Consider the following 25,772-nt stretch of genomic DNA (forward strand, 5'->3'; position numbering starts at 1 on the left):
TACGAACAATTTTTATTAACATCATTCTCGTCTAAACTTTTTAATTTTTGAGTTAAAAACCACTTTGTTGTTGAATGTCTAAAATTAGATATGGTATCTCAAATCTGCTAGGTTGGTAATAACTATAATTGGGATATAATCGACTATGGATATCAATTTCTTGGTTCATTAAAAGCAATTTTCATCCATAATATTTTCTCCTATCATTTTTAGTTTCCACTTTATAAAACAAATCCTTCAAAACGTCAATTTAGAGATTTTTGGGATTTTGTACTTTATATCTAAAAATGCGAGTTAATTGGAACGAAAGCGTTTATGGATTATGTTTTTGTGGTTCATTACGAACAATTTTTATTAACATAATTCTCACCTAAACTTTTTAATTTATGAGTTAAAAACCACTTTGTTGTTGAATGTCTAAAATTAGATATGGTATCTCAAATCTGCTAGGTTGGTAATAAGTAATAACTATCGTTTGGGATATAATCGATTATTGATATCAATGTCTTGGTTCATTACAAACAATTTTCATCCATAATATTTTCTCCTATCATTTTTAATTTCCACTTTATAAAACAAATCCTTCAAAACGTCAATTTACAGATTTTTGGGATTTTCTAGTTTATATCTAAAAATGCGAAATAATTGGAACGAAAACGTTTATGGATTATGTTTTTGTGATTCTTTACGAACAATTTTTATTAACATCATTCTCGTCTAAACTTTTTAATTTTTGAGTTAAAAACCACTTTGTTGATGAATGTCTAAAATTAGGTATGATATCTCAAATGTGCTAAGTTGGTATTAGATGTAATTGGGATATAATCGATTATGGATATCAATTTGTTGTTTCATTACAAGCAATTCTCATCCACAACATTTTCTCCTATCATTTTTAATTTCCGCTTTATAAAGCAAATCCTTCAAAACGTCAATTTAGAGATTTTTGGAATTTTGTACTTTATATCTAAAAATGCGAATTAATTGGAACGAAAACGTTTATGGATTATATTTTTGTGGTTCTTTACGAACAATTTTTATTAACATCATTCTCGCCTAAACTTTTTAGTTTTTGAGATAAAAACCACTTTGTTGTTGAATGTCTAAAATTAGATATGATATCTAAAATTTGCTAGGTTGGTAATAGATGTAATGGGGATATAATCGATTATGGATATCAATTTCTTGGTTCATTACAAGCAATTTTCATCCACAACATTTTCTCCTAACATTTTTAGTTCCCACTTTATAAAACAAATCTTTCAAAACGTTAATTTAGAGATTTTTGGGATTTTGTAGTTTATATCTAAAAATGCGAATTAATTGGAACGAAAACGTTTATGGATTATATTTTTGTGGTTCTTTACAAACAATTTTTATTAACATCATTCTCGTCTAAACTTTTTAATTTTTGAGTTAAAAACCACTTTGTTGTTGAATGTCTAAAATTAGATATGGTATCTCAAATCTGCTAGGTTGGTAATAACTATAATTGGGATATAATCGATTATAGATATCAATTTCTTGGTTCATTCCAAGCAATTTTCATCCACAACATTTTCTCCTAACATTTCTAGTTCCCACTTTATAAAAGAAATCCTTCAAAACGTCAATTTAGAGATTTTTGGGATGTTGTACTTTATATCTAAAAATGCGAATTAATTGGAACAAAAACGTTTATGGATTATCTTTTTGTGATTCTTTACGAACAATTTTTATTAACATCATTCTCATCTAAACTTTTTAATTTCTGAATTATGATCCAATTTGTTGAATGCTTCAAATTCCAAATGTTATGAATCTTAAGTTTTCTAGGTTAATAACAATAATTTTCATAGTTGTAATTTATTATCTTATACTTCTCGGAAATCATTAACGGACATTGTTGATTTTAATTAGTATCGGATAATGAAAAGCACTTTCGATTCATTCGCCACAACCGGATCAATTTACAAGGCACCTACCAAGTTAAACACACTTTAAATGGACGTTGTTAAACGGAACTTGCGTCGCTTTAACGAGAAAAGGAAGTTGAGCATAAAATTAAAGCAGCTGTTGTCGGGATATTGTCTTTTTTGATGTTATAATAATAAATGCGTTAAATTTAAATTGAAAGTTTTAAAACGTCCAGATCCCACCGTTTCTTAACCGTATTTTCCCTCATCGTGCAGTTTTAAATTAAAATACCTCTTTTTATTAGAAATTTCCTTTCACATGCTACTCCATAAAACAATAAGACGATTTCCATCCAGCTTAAATCGTAAATTGTTTTAACAAAAGTGCCAAGTTAAAATTCCTCATGAATATAGAAGCACGCGACTTGTTTCGCACGTTTAACAACTTTACGCTTCGTTCTCACAGTGCGAAAACTAATATTAGAAATATTATTTTATATATTTATGTATATGATGGATTGTTAGGTAAAATGTTTTTTTTTGTATGAAATTTTTAATTGAGTCGTGACTAAAATCACGATTTAGAAAGTTTTGGTGATTTTTTTTTTGACAAACCGGTATCCGGACCGGAGGTGTTCCGCCATTTCAAAAAAGTTCCGTTAAACGTGACCGAAACAGTCTCCGAACTCTTTAATTTCCTTTCCTTTTTGTATAAAAATTTCCCGGGAGACCGCATTATTATACCGTAAATGCGTTTATTCCGTTCGACGGATTATGTGGAGCAGTTATCTCGGCTAATGTTCTTTTTCTTGCAAAACAACACCAACATAATCCATCCATACCCATAAACGGAATCGCCTCGGGTCGGTTTATCAACCTTCTACGTGCAATCCGATGATATTAAAATGAAATTTAATATACTAGGTATCTAGGCAAACCAGGTTTTCCAAATCGATTTTCATTCAAATTAGGGTCATAAAATATAATCGTTAAAAAACTTTTTCTGAACAAATTAAAATAAGCGTTTTACGACGCGATAATTAAATTAATCCCATCATGTAGAAAATGAAAAATCCTTTAAAATGAGTCCAAACACGACCCATTTATCTTAAAAAACACCCAAGATATACCAAAAAATTTAAACCGGAAATGCAAAGAACAATAGACGATCGCCATTTTTAAAATCATCGTATCTCGCTTGTTTTTAGAGATAACATAGTCGTGTTTGGGCTCATTTTAAAGGATTTTTAATGGAGATTAATTTTTTTCGATAATTAATATAAATTTGATTAATATTTTAATAACACAAATATTAATTTTTAAATGAATATTTTAAAATTATTTTTATTTTTTTAATATACTAGGCAATCCAGGTTTTCCAAATCGATTTTCATTCAAATTAGGGTCATCAAGTATAATTATTAAAACACTTTTTTCCAAATAAATTGAAATAAGCGTTTTACGACGCAATAAAAGTTACGTTAAATTAATCCCATCATGTAGAAAATGAAAAATCCTTTAAAATGAGTCCAAACACGACCCATTTATCTTAAAAAACACCCAAGATACACAAAAAAATATAAACCCGAAATGCAAAGAACAATAGACGATCGCCATTTTTAAAATCATCGTATCTCGCTTGTTTTTAGAGATAACATAGTCGTGTTTGGGCTCATTTTAAAGGATTTTTAATAGAGATTAATTTTTTTCGATAATTAATAAATTTGATTAATATTTTAATAACACAAATATTAATATTTAAATGAATATTTTAAAATTATTTTTATTTTTTTAATATACTAGGCAAACCAGGTTTTCCAAATCGATTTTCATTCAAATTAGGGTTATCAAATATAATTATTAAAACACTTTTTTCTAAATAAATTGAAATAAGCGTTTTACGACACAATAATTAAATTAATCCCATCGTGTAGAAAATAAAAAATCCTTTAAAATGAATCCAAACACGACCCATTTATCTTAAAAAACACCCAAGATACACCAAAAAATATAAACCGGAAATGCAAGAAACAATAGACAATCGCCATTTTTAAAATCATCGTATCTCGCTTGTTTTTAGAGATAACATAGTCGTGTTTGGGCTCATTTTAAAGGATTTTTAATGGAGATTAATTTTTTTCGATAATTAATAAATTTGATTAATATTTTAATAACACAAATATAAATTTTTAATTGAATATTTTAAAATTATTTTTATTTTTTTAATAAACTAGGTAAACCAGGTTTTCCAAATCGATTTTCATTCAAATTAGGGTCAACAAATATAATTATTAAAACACTTTTTTCCAAATAAATTGAAATAAGCGTTTTACGACGCAATAAAAGTTACTTTAAATTAATCCCATCATGTAGAAAATGAAAAATCCTTTAAAATGAGTCCAAACACGACCCATTTATCTTAAAAAACACCCAAGATACACCAAAAAATATAAACCGGAAATGCAAAAAACAATAGACGATCGCCATTTTTAAAATCATCGTATCTCGCTTGTTTTTAGAGATAACATAGTCGTGTTTGGGCTCATTTTAAAGGATTTTTAATGAAGATTAATTTTTTTCGATAATTAATAAATTTGATTAATATTTTAATAACACAAATATTAATTTTTAAATGAATATTTTAAAATTATTTTTATTTTTTTAATATACTAGGCAAACCAGGTTTTCCAAATCGATTTTCATTCAAATTAGGGTCATCAAATATAATTATTAAAACACTTTTTTCCAAATAAATTGAAATAAGCGTTTTATGACGCAATAAAAGTTACTTTAAATTAATCCCATCATGTAGAAAATGAAAAATCCTTTAAAATGAGTCCAAACACGAGCCATTTATCTTAAAAAACACCCAAGATACACCAAAAAATATAAAGCGGAAATGCAAAAAACAATAGACGATCGCCATTTTTAAAATCATCGTATCTCGCTTGTTTTTAGAGATAACATAGTCGTGTTTGGGCTCATTTTAAAGGATTTTTAATGGAGATTAATTTTTTTCGATAATTAATAAATTTGATTAATATTTTAATAACACAAATATTAATTTTTAAATGAATATTTTAAAATTATTTTTATTTTTTTAATATACTAGGTAAACCAGGTTTTCCAAATCGATTTTCATTCAAATTAGGGTCGTCAAATATAATTATTAAAACACTTTTTTCCAAATAAATTGAAATAAGCGTTTTACGACGCAATAAAAGTTACTTTAAATTAATCCCATCATGTAAAAAATGAAAAATCCTTTAAAATGAGTCCAAACACGACCCATTTATCTTAAAAAACACCCAAGATACACCAAAAAATATAAACCGGAAATGCAAAGAACAATAGACGATCGCCATTTTTAAAATCATCGTATCTCGCTTGTTTTTAGAGATAACATAGTCGTGTTTGGGCTCATTTTAAAGGATTTTTAATGGAGATTATTTTTTTTCGATAATTAATAAATTTGATTAATATTTTAATAACACAAATATTAATTTTTAAATGAATATTTTAAAATTATTTTTATTTTTTTAATATACTAGGCAAACCAGGTTTTCCAAATCGATTTTCATTCAAATTAGGGTCATCAAGTATCATTATTACAACACTTTTTTCTAAATAAATTGAAATAAGCGTTTTACGTCGCAATAAAAGTTACATTAAATTAACCCCATCATGTAGAAAATGAAAAATCCTTTAAAATGAGTCCAAACACGACCCATTTATCTTAAAAAACACCCAAGATATACCAAAAAATATAAACCGGAAATGCAAAGAACAATAGACGATCGCCATTTTTAAAATCATCGTATCTCGCTTGTTTTTAGAGATAACATAGTCGTGTTTGGGCTCATTTTAAAGGATTTGTAATGAAGATTAATTTTTTTCGATAATTAATAAATTTGATTAATATTTTAATAACACAAATATTAATTTTTAAATAAATATTTTAAAATTATTTTTATTTTTTTAATATACTAGGCAAACCAAGTTTTCCAAATCGATTTTCATTCAAATTAGGGTCATCAAATATAATTATTAAAACACTTTTTTCCAAATAAATTGAAATAGGCGTTTTACGTCGCAATAAAAGTAACTTTAAATTAATCCCATAATGTAGAAAATGAAAAATCCTTTAAAATGAGTCCAAACACGACCCATTTATCTTAAAAAACACCCAAGATATACCAAAAAATATAAAGCGGAAGTGCAAAGAACAATAGACGATCGCCATTTTTAAAATCATCGTATCTCGCTTGTTTTTAGAGATAACATAGTCGTGTTTGGGCTCATTTTAAAGGATTTTTAATGGAGATTATTTTTTTCGATAATTAATAAATTTGATTAATATTTTAATAACACAAATATTAATTTTTAAATGAATATTTTAAAATTATTTTTATTTTTTTAATATACTAGGTAAACCAGGTTTTCCAAATCGATTTTCATTCAAATTAGGGTCAACAAATATAATTATTAAAACACTTTTTTCCAAATAAATTGAAATAAGCGTTTTACGACGCAATAAAAGTTACTTTAAATTAATCCCATCATGTAGAAAATGAAAAATCCTTTAAAATGAGTCCAAACACGACCCATTTATCTTAAAAAACACCCAAGATACACCAAAAAATATAAACCGCAAATGCAAAAAACAATAGACAATCGCCATTTTTAAAATCATCGTATCTCGCTTGTTTTTAGAGATAACATAGTCGTGTTTGGGCTCATTTTAAAGGATTTTTAATGGAGATTAATTTTTTTCGATAAATAATAAATTTGATTAATATTTTAATAACACAAATATTAATTTTTAAATGATTATTTTAAAATTATTTTAATTTTTTTAATAAACTAGGCAAACCAGGTTTTCCAAATCGATTTTCATTCAAATTAGGGTCATCAAATATAATCATTAAAAAACTTTTTTTGAACAAATTGAAATAAGCGTTTTACGACGCAATAATTAAATTAATCCCATCATGTAGAAAATGAAAAATCCTTTAAAATGAGTCCAAACACGACCCATTTATCTTAAAAAACACCCAAGATATACCAAAAAATATAAACCGGAAGTGCAAAGAACAAGAGACGATCGCTATTTTTAAAATCATCGTATCTCGCTTGTTTTTAGAGATAACATAGTCGTGTTTGGGCTCATTTTAAAGGATTTTTAATGGAGATTAATTTTTTTCGATAATTAATAAATTTGATTAATATTTTAATAACAAATATTAATTTTTAAATGAATATTTTAAAATTATTTTAATTTTTTTAATATACTAGGCAAACCAGGTTTTCCAAATCGATTTTCATTCAAATTAGGGTCATCAAATATAATTATTAAAACACTTTTTTCCAAATAAATTGAAATAAGCGTTTTAAGACGCAATAAAAGTTACTTTAAATTAATCCCATCATGTAGAAAATGAAAAATCCTTTAAAATGAGTCCAAACACGACCCATTTATCTTAAAAAACACCCAAGATACACCAAAAAATATAAACCGCAAATGCAAAGAACAATAGACGATCGCCATTTTTAAAATCATCGTATCTCGCTTGTTTTTAGAGATAACATAGTCGTGTTTGGGCTCATTTTAAAGGATTTTTAATGAAGATTAATTTTTTTCGACAATTAATAAATTTGATTAATATTTTAATAACACAAATATTAATAATTTGTTAAATGATTATTTTAAAATTATTTTTTTAATTGGTTCAAATTCAAGAATCATTAACTTTGAAGCAACGTTCGATTATTAAATTATTAAACCGTGACATCTGAGAACGATTAATGAATAATAATTACGGTGAAAGCGGTCAAAAGGTTTCGACTAAAAATAAATCGAGCACTTCAAAAGAGATCCGGAGAAATTAACCCACAACGTCTTCTTTTCGTCTCATTTTGATCCTAAATCGTCTTGTTTTCTTTAATTAAGTATTTTCTTCTTCGTTGTTGTTGGGTTTTTACTTCATCAATCTAACCACGTTACTGTACATTTTCCTTCTATTTAAGGTTATATTATAAAATTATTTTTTAATTAAAAATTCGTAATCTACATTAAAAAAGCTTCAAAAAGAGCCCAAACACCATATAATTATCTTCAAAAACAACCGAGATACGATTACTTATAAAACAACGATCGTTTTTTGTTTTTTTATGAATTTTTGTTATAACTTGGGTAATTTTTGAGATAAATTAGTCGTGTTTGGACTCATTTTAAAGGATTTTTAATTTCCTATTCGATTCTACCCAAAAAATGCCCCCTTATTAATTGTTTTGACCCCGCATTTATACAATATCCGTTTAATTTACATGAAAATTGATTTATAGTCTTTTTTTGATTTATATAGATGATTTCTCTTTACAAGTCAACCATAAATTTTGATTAATTGACATCCGGTCCATACAGAAACCTTTTTTTTAGTTTTTCTTAAAAGTTTTATATAATAAAATTATTTTTTAATTAAAAATTCGTAATCTACATTGAAAAAGCTTCAAAACGAGCCCAAACACCATATAATTATCTTCAAAAACAACCGAGATACGATTACTTATAAAACAACGATCGTTTTTTGTTTCTTTATGAATTTTGGTTATATCTTGGGTAATTTTTGAGATAAATTAGTCGTGTTTGGACTCATTTTAAAGGATTTTTAATTTCTTATTCGATTCTACCCAAAAAATGCCCCCTTATTAATCGTTTTGACCCCGCATTCAAACAATATCCGTTTAATTTACATGAAAATTGATTTATAGTCTCTTTTTTGATTTATATAGATGATTTCTCTTTACAAGTCAACCATAAATTTTGATTAATTGAAATCCGGTCCATATAGAAACCTTTTTTTTAGTTCTTCTTAAAAGTTTTATATAATAAAATTATTTTTTAATTAAAAATTCGTAATCTACATTAAAAAAGCTTCAAAAAGAGCCCAAACACCATATAATTATCTTCAAAAACAACCGAGATACGATTATTTATAAAACACCGATCGTTTTTTGTTTTTTTTATGAATTTTGGTTATAACTTGGGTAATTTTTGAGATAAATTAGTCGTGTTTGGACTCATTTTAAAGGATTTTTAATTTCCTATTTGATTCTACCCAGAAAATGCCCCCTTATTAATCGTTTTTGACCCCGCTTTCAACAATACCCCTTTAATTTACATGAAGACTGATTTATAGTTGACTTGTATAGATGATTTCTCTTTACAAGTCAACATTCTTGTAATTTATATCCGTAAGAGGTGGGAATGCAAAATTATCGTGTATAAACCGGCGAAGATAACTGTAAAATGAGGTGAGGAATATCTGGTGCAAAAGATTGATTGAAGCTGGTGTCCTGGTGAAGGTGGGTCAAGAGTTGAAAATATTTCCGTGTAATTTCGCGAAATTTATTAACTGTCTGTAGAAAAAAAAATCGAAAGAAAGAAAACGAAAGTTAAAACGAGCTTATAAATTCGTTACCTTCTTTGATATAAAATTCTTGGACAGGTTTATTACTATCTTTATTTTCTATGATAACTTTCTTTAAAAAGGCATGGAGAAACGTTTCTAAAATCGCATTGATTTTCTTTTAATTAAAATGAAAAATTAAAATATGGCGCGTTAATAATTGTGAATTAACGAAGAGAAAGTTTTGTTGTAAATAAACATAAGGTACATAAAGTTTAATATTGAAATAATTTATTTTTCAAACTAAAAAGAAAAAACTAAAGAGACAAAAAAGTACCAATAATGGATAAGTTTTACAACCCATATCTTTTTATGTTAATATTGCATGACGTTAAAAAATTGTTATAAGAAAATCAAAGAGGTTGTGAATTTCATCCCTTTAGAGGGTGCTAGGAAAGTTTAAGGTATGGTTGAAAATAAGGTATTAACCAATTTAACAGCTCATAGCTCGAAAACAAAAGAGTTGCGACCCTATGTTTATATAAAAAACTTGTCTTATTTTTCCAAGTACTACATCCTAGTAAAGTTTCGCGATTAAAAACTGAACCACCCTCCCTGTATATTACAATATACAGGATGTATTAAATGTCTGGAATATAACCAATAACTTCGCCATTTGTGGTTTTAAAGAAAAATGTTTCAAATACAAGTTTCTTTATTGATCATGGCGCATTTTTTGGCGTTATTTGCTTGTTTGTATTGTTTTTTGTTTCGTTGCTGTGGCAACCAACATTGATTTGTTAAATGGGATGCATATATTTTTTTTTGCATACTTTGATAGAAGATAAGTCCCTCTATGCGATGAACATATCAAATCATATGGTTGTATAAGAAAAAAAATCAAGAAAATATGGGTTTTTTGAAAGTCTTAAATCAGCTAATTACAATCAAAGTAGGCACCGAAACAACGCCGTTGAGAGTTTTAAATGTCAAAAAAATTACAGTTTCAACAATTATGAATAATTAATAATGTATTGGTAACTGTTTTTGGTCAGCAACTTTTTGGAAGATTTTTAACACTTTCGGTGTCAAAATTTTTTTTTAATATTTTGGATACTGTGGATTGTTTAATTTGTGTATTAGTATAAATTAGCTTTTAGGAATTTTTAAATTAGCATCTTTTACTTTTAGGTTATACGAAAATGTAAGTTTTGTTTCAACATTTTTTTTCTCAATATTTTTCCAATTAAACCCAATAATTATTATACATCATTTTAAAGAGAAAGCTTTGAGCTTTAATTTAGAACAAGTCTCATTTTTTAATTTCAATAAATACGGTTTCCAGGAAGTTTTAAATTGGTATCTTTTTCGACACTCTTAGGTTGTACAAAAATGTAGGTTTTATTTCAACATTTTTTTTCTCAATATTTTTCCAATCCAACCTAACAATTATTATACATCATTTTAAAGAGAAAGTTTGGAGCTTTAATTTAAAATGAGTCTCATTCCTTAATTTCAATAAATACGGCTTCCAGGAATTTTTAAATTAGTATCTTTTTTGACACTTTTAGGTTATACGAAAATGTAAGTTTTGTTTCAACATTTTTTTTCCCAAATATTTTTCCAATCCAACCCAGCAATTATTATACATCATTTTAAAGACAAAGCTTTGAGCTTTAATTTAAAATAAGTCTCATTCCTTAATTTCAATAAATACGGCTTCCAGGAATTTTTAAATTAGCATCTTTTTTGACACTCTTAGGTTGTACAAAAATGTAGGTTTTATTTCAACATTTTTTTTCTCAATATCTTTCCAATCCAACCCAACAATTATTATACATCATTTTAAAGAGAAAGCTTTAAGCTTTAATTTAGAACAAGTCTCATTTCTTAATTTCAATAAATACGGCATCCAGAAACTTTTAAATTAGCATCTTTTTGACACTTTTAGGTTATACGAAAATGTAAGTTTTGTTTCAATACTCTTTTTCTCAATATTTTTCCAATCCAACCCAACAATTATTATACATCATTTTAAAGAGAAAGCTTTGAGCTTTAATTTAGAACAAGTCTCATTTCTTAATTTCAATAAATACGGCATTCAGGAATTTTTAAATTAGTATCTTTTTTGACACCTTTAGGTTATACTAAAATGTAGGTTTCATTTCAACATTTTTTTTCTCAATATTTTTCCAATCCACCCCAACAATTATAATACATCATTTTAACGAGAAAGTTTGGAGCTTTAATTTAAAATGAGTCTCATTCCTTAATTTCAATAAATACAGCTTCCAGGAATTTTTAAATTAGCATCTTTTTTGACACTTTTAGGTTATACGAAAAAGTAAGTTTTGTTTCAACATTTTTTTTCTTAATATTTTTCCAATCCAACCCAACAATTATTATACATCATTTTAAAGAGAAAGCTTTGAGCTTTAATTTAGAACAAGTCTCATTCTTTAATTTCAATTAATACGGCTTCCAGGAATTTTTAAATAGGCATCTTTTTTGACACTCTTAGGTTGTGCCGAAATGTACATAGGTTTTATTTCAACATTTTTTTTCTCAATATTTTTCCAATCCAACCCAATAATTATTATACATCATTTTAAAGAGAAAGCTTTGAGCTTTAATTTAGAACAAGTCTCATTCTTTAATTTCAATAAATACGGCTTCCAGGAATTTTTAAAATGGCATCTTTTTTGACACTCTTAGGTTGTACCGAAATGTAAGTTTTATTTCAACATTTTTTTTCTCAATATTTTTCCAATCCAACCCAACAATTATTACACATCATTTTAAAGAGAAAGCTTTGAGCTTTAAATTGAGATAACCTTGTGGATGTGTCTCGTCGTCATAATTTATTAATTAACTCAGCAAAAACCGATGTTATTGTTTTTGGCCCGAAAAAACTTAGGGAAAGAATTAAACCCAAACTTGACATACGTATAGGAAACCAACAATTAACGTGCAAAGATTCAGTTAAAAGTTTGGGAATAATTATTGATGAGAATCTAACTTTCAATGAATATATTAATAAAAAGATCCGGGCGGCATACTGTCAATTAAAATCCATTTATAACGCGCGTCATTTCCTAACCGGTAGCAGTAAACGTTTACTTTGTGAGAGCCTGGTGTTATCGGGTTTTAACTATGGGGACATGTTGTACTCCTCTTTTCTATCTAAACGTATAGCTCAAAAAATACAAAAAGTACAAAATTCATGTCTGCGACTAATTTTTGGTATAAGGCGACGAGAGCACATTAGTCACAAGTTGATTGAAATAAGCTGGTTAAATATGATCAACCGCAGAAAATTACATTGCGCAACAGCTTATTTCAATATTATAACGACAGGTCGACCACCCTACCTGCGCCGGAAGATACGGTACAGGACGGACGTGCACACCCTCAATATTAGGTTTAAGGGAACTCTCACACCACCCATTCACAAACGTCAATTTTTTAAAAAATGCTATTCTTACCAAATTTCAAAACTGGTTAACGAGATTTCTGGATCTGTAGGACTGTGCACGTCCGTTGCATTACTTAAACGTCGATATAGGGCAGCCTTGTTTTCGGCTCAATGCACCTTTCAGGGTTACCGATGATGTTAATACCTCAGCTCTGCCGTATTTGCGCATAAATTTTCTCTTGTTCGTGTTTTCTTTCTCTTTTCATGTTCTTTTCTGTTTTGTCTATGTTTATGTTTATTATTTTTAAGGGGGTGATTGTGGAAGAACGATAGGAGACTATCGAACATCACCTTTTGTTCATAAATTTAAATTTAGATATATAAACTTTTTTGTATTTTCAATACTATGTACCTGTATCGATTTTTGTGAACAATAAACTTGTTTATTATTATTATTATTATTTAAAATAAGTCTCATTCCTTAATTTCAATGAATACGGCTTCCACGAATTTTTAAATTAGCATCTTTTTTGACACTTTTAGGTTATACGAAAATGTAAGTTTTGTTTCAAAAATTTTTTTCTCAATATTTTTCCAATCCAACCCAACAATTATTACACATCATTTTAAAGAGAGAGCTTTGAGCTTTAATTTAGAATAAGTCTCATTCCTTAATTTCAATAAATACGGCTTCCAGGAATTTTTAAATTAGTATCTTTTTTGACACTTTTAGGTTATACAAAAATGTAAGTTTTGTTTCAACATTTTGTTTCTCAATATTTTTCCAATCCAACCTAACAATTATTATACATCATTTTAAAGAGAAAGCTTTGAGCTTTAATTTAAAATAAGTTTCATTCCTTAATTTCAATAAATACGGCATCCAGGAACTTTTAAATTAGCATCTTTTTTGACAGTTTTAGGTTGTACGAAAATGTAAGTTTTGTTTCAACATTTTTTTTCTCTATATTTTTCCAATCCAACCCAACAATTATTACACACCATTTTAAAGAGAAAGCTTTGAGCTTTAATTTAAAATAAGTTTCATTCCTTAATTTCAATAAATACGACTTCTAGGAATTTTTAAATTTGCATCTTTTTTGGCACTTTTAGGTTATTCGAAAATGTAAGTTTTGTTTCAACATTTTTTTTCTCAATATTTTTCCAATCCAACCCATCAATTATTGTACATCATTTTAAAGAGAAAGCTTTGAGCTTTAAATTAAAATAAGTTTCATTCCTTAATTTCAATAAATACGGCTTCCACGAATTTTTAAATTAGCATCTTTTTTGCACTTTTAGGTTATACGAAAATGTAAGTTTTGTTTCAACATTTTTTTTCTCAATATTTTTCCAATCTAACCCAACAATTATTATACATCATTTTAAAGAGAAAGCTTTGAGCTTTAATTTAGAATAAATCTCATTCTTTAATTTCAATAAATACGGCTTCTAGGAATTTTTAAATTGGCATCTTTTTTGACACTTTTAGGTTATACGAAAATGTAAGTTTTGTTTCAACATTTTTTTTGTCAATATTTTTCCAATCCAACCCAACAATTATTATAGATCATTTTAAAGAGAAAGCTTTGAGCTTTAATTTAGAATAAATCTCATTCTTTAATTTCAATAAATATGGCTTCTAGGAATTTTTAAATTATCATCTTTTTTGACACTTTTAGGTTATACGAAAATATAAGTTTTGTTTCAACATTTTTTTTCTCTATATTTTTCCAATCCAACCCAACAATTATTATACATCATTTTAAAGAGAAAGCTTTGAGCTTTAATTTAGAACAAGTCTCATTCTTTAATTTCAATTAATACGGCTTCCAGGAATTTTTAAATAGGCATCTTTTTTGACACTCTTAGGTTGTACCGAAATGTACATAGGTTTTATTTCAACATTTTTTTTCTCAATATTTTTCCAATCCAACCCAATAATTATTATACATCATTTTAAAGAGAAAGCTTTGAGCTTTAATTTAGAACAAGTCTCATTCTTTAATTTCAATAAATACGGCTTCCAGGAATTTTTAAAATGGCATCTTTTTTGACACTCTTAGGTTGTCCCGAAATGTAGGTTTTATTTCAACATTTTTTTTTCTCAATATTTTTCCAATCCAACCCAACAATTATTACACATCATTTTAAAGAGAAAGTTTTGAGCTTTAATTTAAAATATGTTTCGTTCCTTAATTTCAATAAAAACGGCTTTCAGGAATTTTTAAATTAGCATCTTTTTGACACTTTTAGGTTATACGAAAATGTAAGTTTTGTTTCAACATTTTTTTTCTCAATATTTTTCCAATCCAACCCAACAATTATTATAGATTATTTTAAAGAGAAAGCTTTGATCTTTAATTTAAAATAAGTCTCATTCCTTAATTTCAATAAATACGGCTTCCAGGAATTTTTAAATTAGCATCTTTTTTGACACTCTTAGGTTGTACAAAAATGTAGGTTTTATTTCAACATTCTTTTTCTCTATATTTTTCCAATCCAACCCAACAATTATTATAGATTATTTTAAAGAGAAAGCTTTGAGCTTTTATTTAAAATAAGTCTCATTCCTTAATTTCAATAAATACGTCTTCTAGGAATTTTTAAATTATCATCTTTTTTGACACTTTTAGGTTATACGAAAATGTAAGTTTTATTTCAACATTTCTGTTCTCAATATTTTTCCAATCCAACCCAACAATTGTTATAAATCATTTGAAAGAGAAAGCTTTGAGCTTTAATTTAAAATAAGTCTCATTCCTTAATTTCAATAAATACGGCTTCCAAGAATTTTTAAATTAGCATCTTTTTTGACGACACTTTTAGGTTATACGAAAATGTAAGTTTTGTTTCAACATTTTTTTTCTCAATATTTTTCCAATGCAACCCAACAATTATTATATATCATTTTAAATAGAAAGTTTTGAGCTTTAATTTAGAATAAGTCTCATTCCTTAATTTCAATAAATACGGCTTCCAGGAATTTTTAAATTAGCATCTTTTTTGACACTTACGAAAATGTAAGTTTTGTTTCAATATTTTTTTTCTCTATATTTTTCCAATCCAACCCAACAATTATTATACACCATTTTAAAGAGAAAGCTTTGAGCTTTAGTTTAAAATAAGTTTCATTCCTTAATTTCAATAAATACGGCTTCCAGGAATTTTTAAATTAGCATCTTTTTTGACACTTTTAGGTTATACGAAAATGTAAGTTTTGTTTCAACATCTTTTTCCTCAATATTTTTCCAATGCAACCCAACAATTATTATACATCATTTTAAAGAGAAAGCTTTGAGCTTTAATTTAAAATAAGTTTCATTTCTTAATTTCAATAAACACGGCTTCCAGGAATTTTTGAATTCGCATCTTTTTTGACACTTAGATTATGCGAAAATAAGGCGATTGCATATTTTGTTAAAACTAATTGTGAACATATTTCTAGTTTTCTGCCAGTTTGGCCAATATAAACACCTTTACATTCAGAACACTTGATTGAATACACATTTTCTTTCATTTTACTATTAATTAATCTTATAATGATAATTAGAAAAGATATTAAGTATGTTGTTCCTATTGGAAAAAGCCAAAGAAATGTTGTATTTAGAAAAGATGATTGGTAACATTATTAAAGTCAATAGGTTTATAAATGTTGAGTTCTTTTTCGGGTTTCGAATGTAATGATCGGTCTTAAATATATATTTTATTAAAAAGATTGTTAATAATTTTCAAAGGAAATTTGGCTAAATTTTGTATAAAATTCATTTCTTTAATTTTATTTTCCTTGGATAGAGGATAATTATTTAATTTAATTATTTAACTTGCAACATGGATAAATGTGAATATACAATAAAAACATACAACAATCTAGCGCTAAATAACAATTAAAACTAGAACTAACACTAGAAAACTAAAATATACAACAAACGGTTTAGTTTAACAAAAAAAAATATTTACCTTGTATTGTACTAATTGTTGGGTGAATATTTTTCTCAGAGTATTTAGGCGGTTTAAAATGAAAGAACGAAGGGGAATACCCCGATCCAGTTCTACTAATCGAGCTAAAAGCTTCCTCCTTATCCTCCAAATAAACCCCATCTTTTCCTGTTGCAACTAATTGTCTCCCTTTCGGTATAAACATCACCGCGAAAATAACCGCACCTGTTACAACAAGTCCAAGTCCAAGACAAGCATCGCGATGTCTCTCGAGTACAACAAATCCACTCAACGTCCAAACCAACCAAATTGGTACACTACAAAATATCGACAACCCAATATAAGTTGATTCCCGATAATTACTTCGTATACTTCGCGATTTCATCGCTAAAGCACCGACGAAAATGATTAAAAAGACAACGTAAATTAACGACAAGAGGATGTCGGAATATTGTGTTTTGCAGAATGGGATAACAATCGATTTGGTGACATCATCCGCGGTTACTAACATTGTGTGATGATTCGAGATGACATCGAAAGTTCTTTTTTGGATATCGGCCGGGTTTGTTAAAAGCCATTGGGTTCCAATTGCTATTTGAATAAGAATTGCGAAAAACAACAGGAGACTTTGATAAGTAGCCGGGAGATAAACGCCACTGTTCAAACTAATCAAAAAGATGCATTTAACGAGTAATGAGGCGAATATAATTGCGTACGCTAATCCGGTACCGAAACGAATAACCGCACACGTTAACGGAGTCGGTGTCGCTGCTATAATTATACCAAGAGTACCGCACATAAACACTCCTAAAAGAAGTACTTGTCCTAAAAATAAATGTCTTCGGCTCGGCGTGTTACGCGAGACTTTTAATAGTACGTAAAATTCGAAACACACAATAAAACTAATTAAAACCACAGCAATAGCTAGTAAAGGTACCACCCACGGTTCATTTCTAAACAGCGAAATTTGACCAAAAAAATCTTCGTTTTCAACGATCTTTTTCGATGAATCTTTTGTTACGATTGTTTTTATCGTTGTGGTCGTCGTCGGTTTTGAAGGAATCAAAAAATATTCGGTGCTCAATTCTAAACGCCTTTTTAATGCAAAAACGTCGAGCAACGTCGAATTGTTTTGGGCGCTTTTGTTGAAGTACTCTCCGAAACGATCTTTCAGATCGGATTTTGAAACTGAATCGAGAAGATCGCCAAATTCCATTTTGGCACATCCTTAACTGTTCGGTTCGCGCGGTGAACTGAATCGGCTGAATCGCCGCTCGAGGAAATGTTCAAGACGTCGTGTTGTGAGAAAGAGGAGGAGTTAATGTAGAGAGAGGATTCGGTTTGGTAAACAAACGTGGTTGAAAAAAGAAAAAAAGAAAAAGGTGCGAGAAATATTATTTCTTTGACCTCAAAAAGTTTATTAATTTATTATTATAAAAAGAAAATAACATAATAAAGCTGCATTAGTTAATTCATTAGATTTAAATTTCCCACAAAAATTTAGCGTAAATGATCAATTTTTCTTAAATACTGTTGGCGTTGATACTCATAATCGCTAACATCCGTTCTAAATGCAATGTACATGTAAAGAGATAACATTGTTGATAATAAAATCCTATCCAAACTAAAAATAAAAAAGTTAGATAATTATATAATAAGTATACTCTATTTTTTAATTCGGAGGAGTGTTTTTTAAGTTAAGAGTTTTATTGTATACAATTTTTACATCATTTATAATACTATTTGCCCCCTCTACCCTCCTCCTCCATTTCCACACCCTGGGCTCCTCGGCCCAATCACTCCCTCATCCACCTCTCCCACAATCTGCTTCCTATCTAAACCCCCCACTATCCACACAAAACCCCTATTCTTCCGCGCCACCACCATCCCTTTGTCTCCTCACCCCCACAACCCCTCTTATTCATCGCTTCCCCTCTCCCCCCTCTCCCTAGATCTGTCCTCGCTCCATCTCCTCCTCCCTCAACTCACTGCACCCTTTCAACCTATACTCCAACAAGGAATATAACAAGATGCCCTTGATAACAAGGATCCACAAAATGAATATACTCCAACATTTCCTATTCCTCCCTGCACAGCCTACACCACCTCTCCTCATCGGCCATCCAGTATCTGTTAGCTCTCTCCTCGTTTCCACAACGAAACCTCGCCACCAACTTTTTCCAACAAGTATCTAGGCAGCCCCTCCGTAATTATGTCCCTATACCTTTCGTTATACCTTCCCTCTTTTATTTGTGTCCTTCTTTCCTGTCTCTGCACATCTCGGTCCCTATCTCTCAACTCCCTCCACATCTGTCTACCCACCCTTCGTCTACTATTTATCTCAGTTACCGAATATCTGACCTTTCCCTCCAACACTCCCCCAAGATCCCGCAGTTTGACCTCCCTTCTATTCTTTCTTCATATTTCACTGCCCTCCTGCCCGCCTCCACTCTGACCTTATCCACCTTTACCTCTTCCCTCACTATATACCCCGGTGTTTCTCTCGCCACCCCAAGCACCCATCTCTAGCTTGCACGACCTCCAGCATTCCCAGCTTCCTCCATCTCCATACTTCTGCCTCATACATCATCACACTGCTAACCAGACCTTCAAACATAATCTTCCTCGTTGTCACATTCCTTCCAAAGACTCTCTCCCCCCAACCCTATACTTGAGTTGTCTGGTTTCAATATCCCCTAAATCCATTTTTGGGCAAAAATGAGATATATACGCCATCTGTTAGAAAAAGTTGTTTTCTATAAAATACTCAATGATTTGTATTAAAAAACGCGCGAATCCCTTAAAAATTCAAATCAAATAGACAGCCTTTAGATATTAAAGAGAGCTACTTTCGATTTATTTTGAATTCTTCCTTCAACATCGGCTTTGGATCTCCTAGCACCGATGTTTGCTCTAAGTGTCTTGAACTCCGGGAAAAAATTAAAAATGAAAAGGTTGCATCTATTAAAACAGTGCTAACTACAGAATACCGAATACATAAGCTCAGCTTAAGCTTAACATAAGCTCGGCCAAAGCATTTTTTGAGCAGCTAAAAGAGAAACGGGACGGCCTTCTGACAATTTCTTTTGATTGTCAGAAAAACTTGGTATTGCCCAAAATACCAGATCAAAGTACCTATTATAGTAGACAATTGTACATTTACAACTTCACTACCGTAGTGGGGCACTCACATGCTCCGTTAACAAAAGATAATGTTAAAATTTTCACGTGGACTGAAGATGAATATGCCAAGGGCGCCAACGAAATCGCAAGCTGCGTCTTTTACACTTTAAACAATAGTAAATTAGAGGGAATAGATACACTTCGATTGGTCGCCGATGGATGCGGCGGCCAAAATAAAAATATCATTATGATATGTATGTTGTTCAAATGGCTAAGCAGTATAAGCAGTTCTATTAGAACAATCGAGCTGGTATTCCCAGTGGTTGGGCACTCCTACATTCCACCTGACAGGATTTTTGCTACTATCGAAAAAGAAATAAGAAAGAAAGAAGAAATTGTAATGCCAGAAGAATACATAAATATTTTTCAAGAACATGCTACTGTTTTTAAACTTGGAAAAGATGTTCCCGATAGTAATTGGAAAGGTGCTGGTCAAAAAATCCTTAAGCCCGTGTCTCAGTGGCATTTTAAATTTAACCAATGTAAGAGATATATTATACGACGTGGCAACAAAAACGCCATCACCATTCGAGCTGAGTTATCTTACCGTTCGGACACCGGAACATTCAAAGGAGTTTTTAGGAAAAACCAAACCGCCATAAATATCCAGCCAAAAGAAATTCCTACCGGAGTGAAACCAAAAGATCTGAAAATGACAGGTGTAAATAACTTGTTAAGCAAACATTATGGAAAGAACTGGAGAGCGGTAGAAGATTTGGCTTATTATAGAGATGTGTTGGGAAAATTTCAGAACAATAATATTCCTGGCGATTCCCGAGAAGACAGTGGGGACGAAGAGCCTAGTTTATGTGAATCAACCGAAAATATACCTGATGTTAGTGTTTAAGAGTTTTTTAAGTACAGTTTTTAAATAACATATCTTTCAAAAAATAAAGTTTCCTGTTATTAGCTACAAAGAGATTTGATTCACTTTCAATTTATGCCTAATCCATTTTGTTCAGATTCAAATGAGCCTTAATCCACAGTTTGGTAGCAAACGCAACCAAACACCATTTTTAAATCCACTTTGTGATTTTTATATCTATTTCAAAAGACGTGGTTATAGAATTTTTGAAACTTCAGTAAGTCTTCTAATAACAAATAAATTATGTTTGAATTAATAACGCCAAAATCATCCCAAAATACTTTTTTGCCGTTTTCTCAAAATGGAAAAATTTAGACTTAAGGGTATTTGAAACCAAACAACTCACTTGTCCCATCACCTTATTCGCCTTTTTTGCCATAGCCGACCCCTCCCTGTTATCTTCTCTAAACACATACCCCAGGTAAGTATACTCCCTAACCTCCTTTCCCTCCTATCTCCAAATTTGTTCTTTTTCTCCCACCCTTACACAACTTCATCATCTTTATCCTCCCCACATTCACTTCCAACCCCTTCCCCCTAAAATATCTTTCCAATGTCTTTATCATATCCTTCATCTCCACCGCCTCTCTCGCCATGACCACGATGTCATCCGCGTATGCTAATATATGCACCTTTCTACCTCCCACCACCAATCCTCCCATCTGCCCCTTCCCCAGTCTATATTCCAAGTCTCACGTATACAATGCAAACAGACTTGTATATAGTAGACCCTAGTCTACATGTATATTTCCTTCACTCTCGCAATTAGGTGTTCCGTGATCCCCCTCCTCCCCATCTCCAACAACTTCCCCCTGTTCACCTTATCAAAAGCCTCCTTCATATCTAAAAACAGGGCGTACTATTTCCCTCCCTTCTTATCCAGCTCTCTATCTGCCAGATGCTTCAGCACATACACGTTGTCGATTGGTCCCTTTTCCTTCCGAAAGCCTGCCTGACCATCCGGCAAAATTCCCCCCAACTCCATCTCCTCCTCCAGTCTTCCCAACAGTATCTTCGTGTATACCTTCTATGCCGAGTGTAGTAGGTTAATTCCCCTATAGCTATCTACAATTCCCTTATTACCCTTTTTATATACTAGGCAACTTACCTCCACTTTCCATTCCTTCGGAATCCCACCACCTCTCAGAGTGTTTTTTAAATAAAAGCGCCAAAAAGAAAGGTTGCTATTGGTCAGTTTTATACAAAAATTACATTAGGAAAATTCGAGATGTTGCCGGACGTCTAGAAACATTCTAGTGTTAGTTCTAGTTTTAGTTCAATAAAAATATACAACATAGTAATACCTTATGCAAACTAGCGCTATCTACTTCTGCTACTATAACTAAAACTAGACCAAGAACTAGAAACATTCGTTTTTAGCCGCACGTCTCTCAAGACGGCTAAAGCTAAATGGTTCTAGTTCTAGGTTTTGTGTTAGTTCTAGTGGTAGTACTAGTGTAAAACAAGTGATAAACACAGATACAGCATATAGAAAACTAAACACTGTTTGCGAAAGACTAAAAACTGATTACAGAAGACAGATACTACCTACAGAAGCCTAATTATTGCTTGAAATGGTATAGAAACTGTTTGCAGAACATTAAATATTGTTGGCAGAAGACAAATACCACATATGGATAACTATACACTGGTTTTAGAAGACTAAAACTAATTGCAGAAGATAGATACTGCTTATAGAAGCCTAGATATAACTTGAAATAGTGTAGAAACTGCTAGCACAAGGTTAACTATTGTTGGGAAAAGGTAGATACTTCCTATAGATGGCTAAATACTGCTTGAAATAGTCTAAATACTGCTTGCAGATGATTAAATATTATTAGAACAAAGCTATACTGGAAAAAAAATGTAAACTTCTGCTTGAAATGGACTAAAAACTGATTCTGCCTTCAGGTTCAATACTGCTACAAAAAAGTAGGTATTGTTGAAAATAATCAAACAATACTTAAAAGAGAATAATCACTATTTTCAGAAAACTAGCAGAGTTTACAACCATCTAATATGCAGGACTTCTATTATCTTCATTAATTTTCACAGTTTTAGTAGGAAGCTTAGGAACGCTAAAACCTGGATTATCAATTCATGTTGATGGTACACGATCATCTTAACATGCAAGAATTCCTACAAGTTTACGCAAGTTAATTCTAGTGCAAAACTAGAACTAACACAAGACCTCGAAGAAAAACATTCCTAACCCGCTAAACGGGCTAAACCCGATACTATAACAGGTAAAAATATGCAACATAGCGATATTTTATGCTAACTAGCCCCAAGGTTTATATATTAAAGGTTGTCTAAATTCCTATACTCCAATACTTTGATTTTAGTTTGAGGGCGAGGGGCAAGAGCAGGAGTGTTTCGTGACGTAAGCGATTACAGATTGCGCACGCAACCTCATGGCCATGTGGTGCTCCATGCATTTGTTTAATTTGAATTGCTTGGCGGTATTATTTTCCACGTGTGACGTAATACGCAGTATGGTTGCGTACGAACCTAGACAACCTTTTATATATAAACCTTGAACTAGCCCTATCTACCAGCCATCTTAAGAGGAGGTACAGAATGTTTCTAGTTCTAGTATTAGTCTAGTTTTATTTGTTATTCAGCGTTAGATTATTGTATACTTGTAGTGTATTAATCCGTTACATCGAGGTTTTAGTGTCAAATTATATTGACATGATGCGTTTTATGTGCGACAAAGTAAATAAGTACGTCCAAAATCGTTACATTATCAAAGTACCGCGGTTTACCGCCATTTTGGCTTGAAAGTTAAGCGGGAAATTAAAAACTATGTCGTTATGTTGATAAAATTACGCAAAATTTCCTTTCTTTTCTCTGAAGAGTCGAAAGCCCTTCTTACTGCTATTTTTGCAACTCCAAAGGCAACAAGACGGCATTATATTTCTAAATAAGTGCACTGACAAGCTGTCAATCCGCCATTTTGACTCGAATATTTCGAATACACAGGCTTCATGAACCGCGGTACTTTGATATTCTAGGGACTTTAGGTATGCCCTGGTTTTTATTATGTTTAAAGAAATAAGTATATAAATTCCTAACTAAAGTTTACTTAAAATTCTCTCTGGTTTTAAAACTCCCGCCAAAAAATGGCTTTGAAAAATTACAGTGTAAATGTGACTTTTCATTTTACTCCTCCAAATTAAAAAATAGAGTATATAAATAATTTAATAACCTCATAACGGGAACTCCCCAAAATATTATGATTAAAATAAGAAATCCTGGATGTCTCATATGTCTATAAAGCTTTTGTAAACGTTGTGATTTATGGTTAAAGGGATCTCCGAGATTATTAATCCCATAATAAACTTGTTTAAACCCAAGAAGCTCTCCAATATCCATAAGAATACTACAAACATAAATCAACATCCACCCAAACGTATGTACAATAAGATAAATCCACCAAATTGGATCATTATTAAACTTATAACTCCATAAAGAAACGCTCGGAATGATTTTCCAAAAAACCAATAACAATTGTACACTTATCGATGTTGCTAAAACGTAAATGCATCGTTGTAAACTTTCTATTTTGTACTTTAATAGGAATTCCTTAAAACTTTTATGTGCCATTAAAGAATGTTGTAGAATAAACGTCGATATTAGAATGGTATCGATAAATAAATTTCGAATTATCGTGAATAAATCATCTAAAAAATAAAAATTAATTCAATATAACGATTATAAATAATACCACCTTGAATATGAGTTTCATTTGGAGTGAAATAATTCGGATTCGATAAAAAGAACGTAAAATGGGCCATAGTGTAAAACGTTGTTAAAAATGTTACGGTAGCGAATAAAACGTTAAAACCATTCTTTATTAAATTAAAACTCATTTTTCCAACGTTTTATGGCTATAATTAGTTTTAATTTCTTAAATTTCCAAAAAAAAATAACCTCAAAAATTAGGATGACATAACCTTAACCTAAAATAAAAGTAAACAATATTCATTTCTATATTCACGTTGATGATTCACATTAAATAAAAATTAATTACAAAAAGAATTTCATGATTAAATTATAATTATTATGGTTATAAAATAAATTAAAATTTAATTTTAATATTAATTTAAGTTTAATTTTCTATATTCGCTTTATTAGGTTTTGGTTGAGTTGATAATAATTTTATGAGGTTTTTAATAGATGGCGCGCCTCTTTTATTAAATTTAAATTATTTATTAGAAACTTAAATTTTAATTCAAATTTAATTTTTATATTTATTATTTATTGGAAAATAATAATTATTAATTTAAATAATTATAATACATTTCATAAAAATAATAATACATGGTCAAGGTCCGTTGAGTATTGGTCATTCAGGTCTTATAATCTAGAGTGCTTATGCTGTTGTCCCCACCACGCCTAAAATGAAGCCAGAAAGGTCGCCATGTTAGATTACCAACTTAGCGGGAAATTCGAAATTCTTATATACAGTGTGTCCCCGGATAGGTGAAACGACTCTTATAAAATGTAAAATTTTTTTGATATTAATTGTCATTTTTTGGGGTTCAGCCCTGCTTGATTAAAGACTAATTTTGAACATATTTTAATATTTTTAAAAACAAGTGACTGTTGACACTGAAGCGAAAACTTCTTGTGTATCAGGTAAAGTACCTTTTCTATTTACAGTATGGTAAAATGTTACTCAAAAATTTTATTCAGAATGAAAAGTTATGGCCATATGCAAATTTTCGGAATCATCGGCCTACTTTGATAAAACTCATTTTTTTTATTTTCGTCAATTTAATAATTTACGATTTTTTGTTTTGAGATTCAGATTATTCGGAAAAAATAAACAAACCGTTCTTAAAATATTCACAAAAAATTAAGTGTGTGTTCGCCCTCAAAGAAAACAGTTAATTATAACTAACAGTTAATCAGTTTCATCATGATTTTTTTTTCTTAGAGTGAATACTTCCTGCTGTAAGAAATCTTTTGATTAAACGCCAACAAGTACTTCTTTTAATTCCAGTATTTGGACATTTTCCACTAAATAAAGCAATAACCACATTTATCGGGGTTTCCCC

The 25,772-nt window shown here is 30.0% G+C and overlaps 2 protein-coding genes across 2 annotated transcripts in view; both read right to left on the reverse strand.

The window, feature by feature from the left end:
• LOC111420703 (metabotropic glutamate receptor 3) overlaps positions 1-18,003 on the reverse strand; it is a 35,242-nt gene extending 17,239 nt beyond the window's left edge. Inside the window, exon 1 of the mRNA XM_071201401.1 lies at positions 16,680-18,003. Coding sequence (XP_071057502.1) covers positions 16,680-17,874 — 1,195 coding nt within the window. The 5' untranslated portion in view covers positions 17,875-18,003. The remainder of the gene's footprint in view (positions 1-16,679) is intronic.
• A 66-nt stretch (positions 18,004-18,069) lies between these two features.
• LOC111420704 (nurim homolog) lies at positions 18,070-24,688 on the reverse strand. Its single transcript, XM_023053743.2, has 3 exons — positions 24,440-24,688; positions 23,918-24,392; positions 18,070-18,282 (listed from the first exon to the last, which is right to left on the reverse strand). The coding sequence occupies exons 1-3, from the start codon at positions 24,579-24,581 to the stop codon at positions 18,159-18,161; spliced, it is 741 nt and encodes a 246-aa protein (XP_022909511.1). The 5' UTR covers positions 24,582-24,688; the 3' UTR covers positions 18,070-18,158.
• Positions 24,689-25,772: the final 1,084 nt, after the last annotated feature.

The sequence above is a fragment of the Onthophagus taurus genome, chromosome 1 (genome assembly GCF_036711975.1).
Source record: "Onthophagus taurus isolate NC chromosome 1, IU_Otau_3.0, whole genome shotgun sequence".
NCBI classification, from domain to species: domain Eukaryota; kingdom Metazoa; phylum Arthropoda; class Insecta; order Coleoptera; family Scarabaeidae; genus Onthophagus; species Onthophagus taurus.

Coding starts and splice junctions, on each gene's coding strand:
- LOC111420704 (XM_023053743.2), bottom strand. CDS start 24,581: ATGAGTTTTAATTTAATAAAGAATGGTTTTAACGTTTTATTCGCTACC. Junction 24,393..24,439: donor AAATGAAACTCATATTCAAG/GTGGTATTATTT, acceptor TTTATTTTTTAG/ATGATTTATTCACGATAATT. Junction 18,283..23,917: donor TGGGGAGTTCCCGTTATGAG/GTTATTAAATTA, acceptor TTTTATTTTTAG/TTTGGATAGGATTTTATTAT.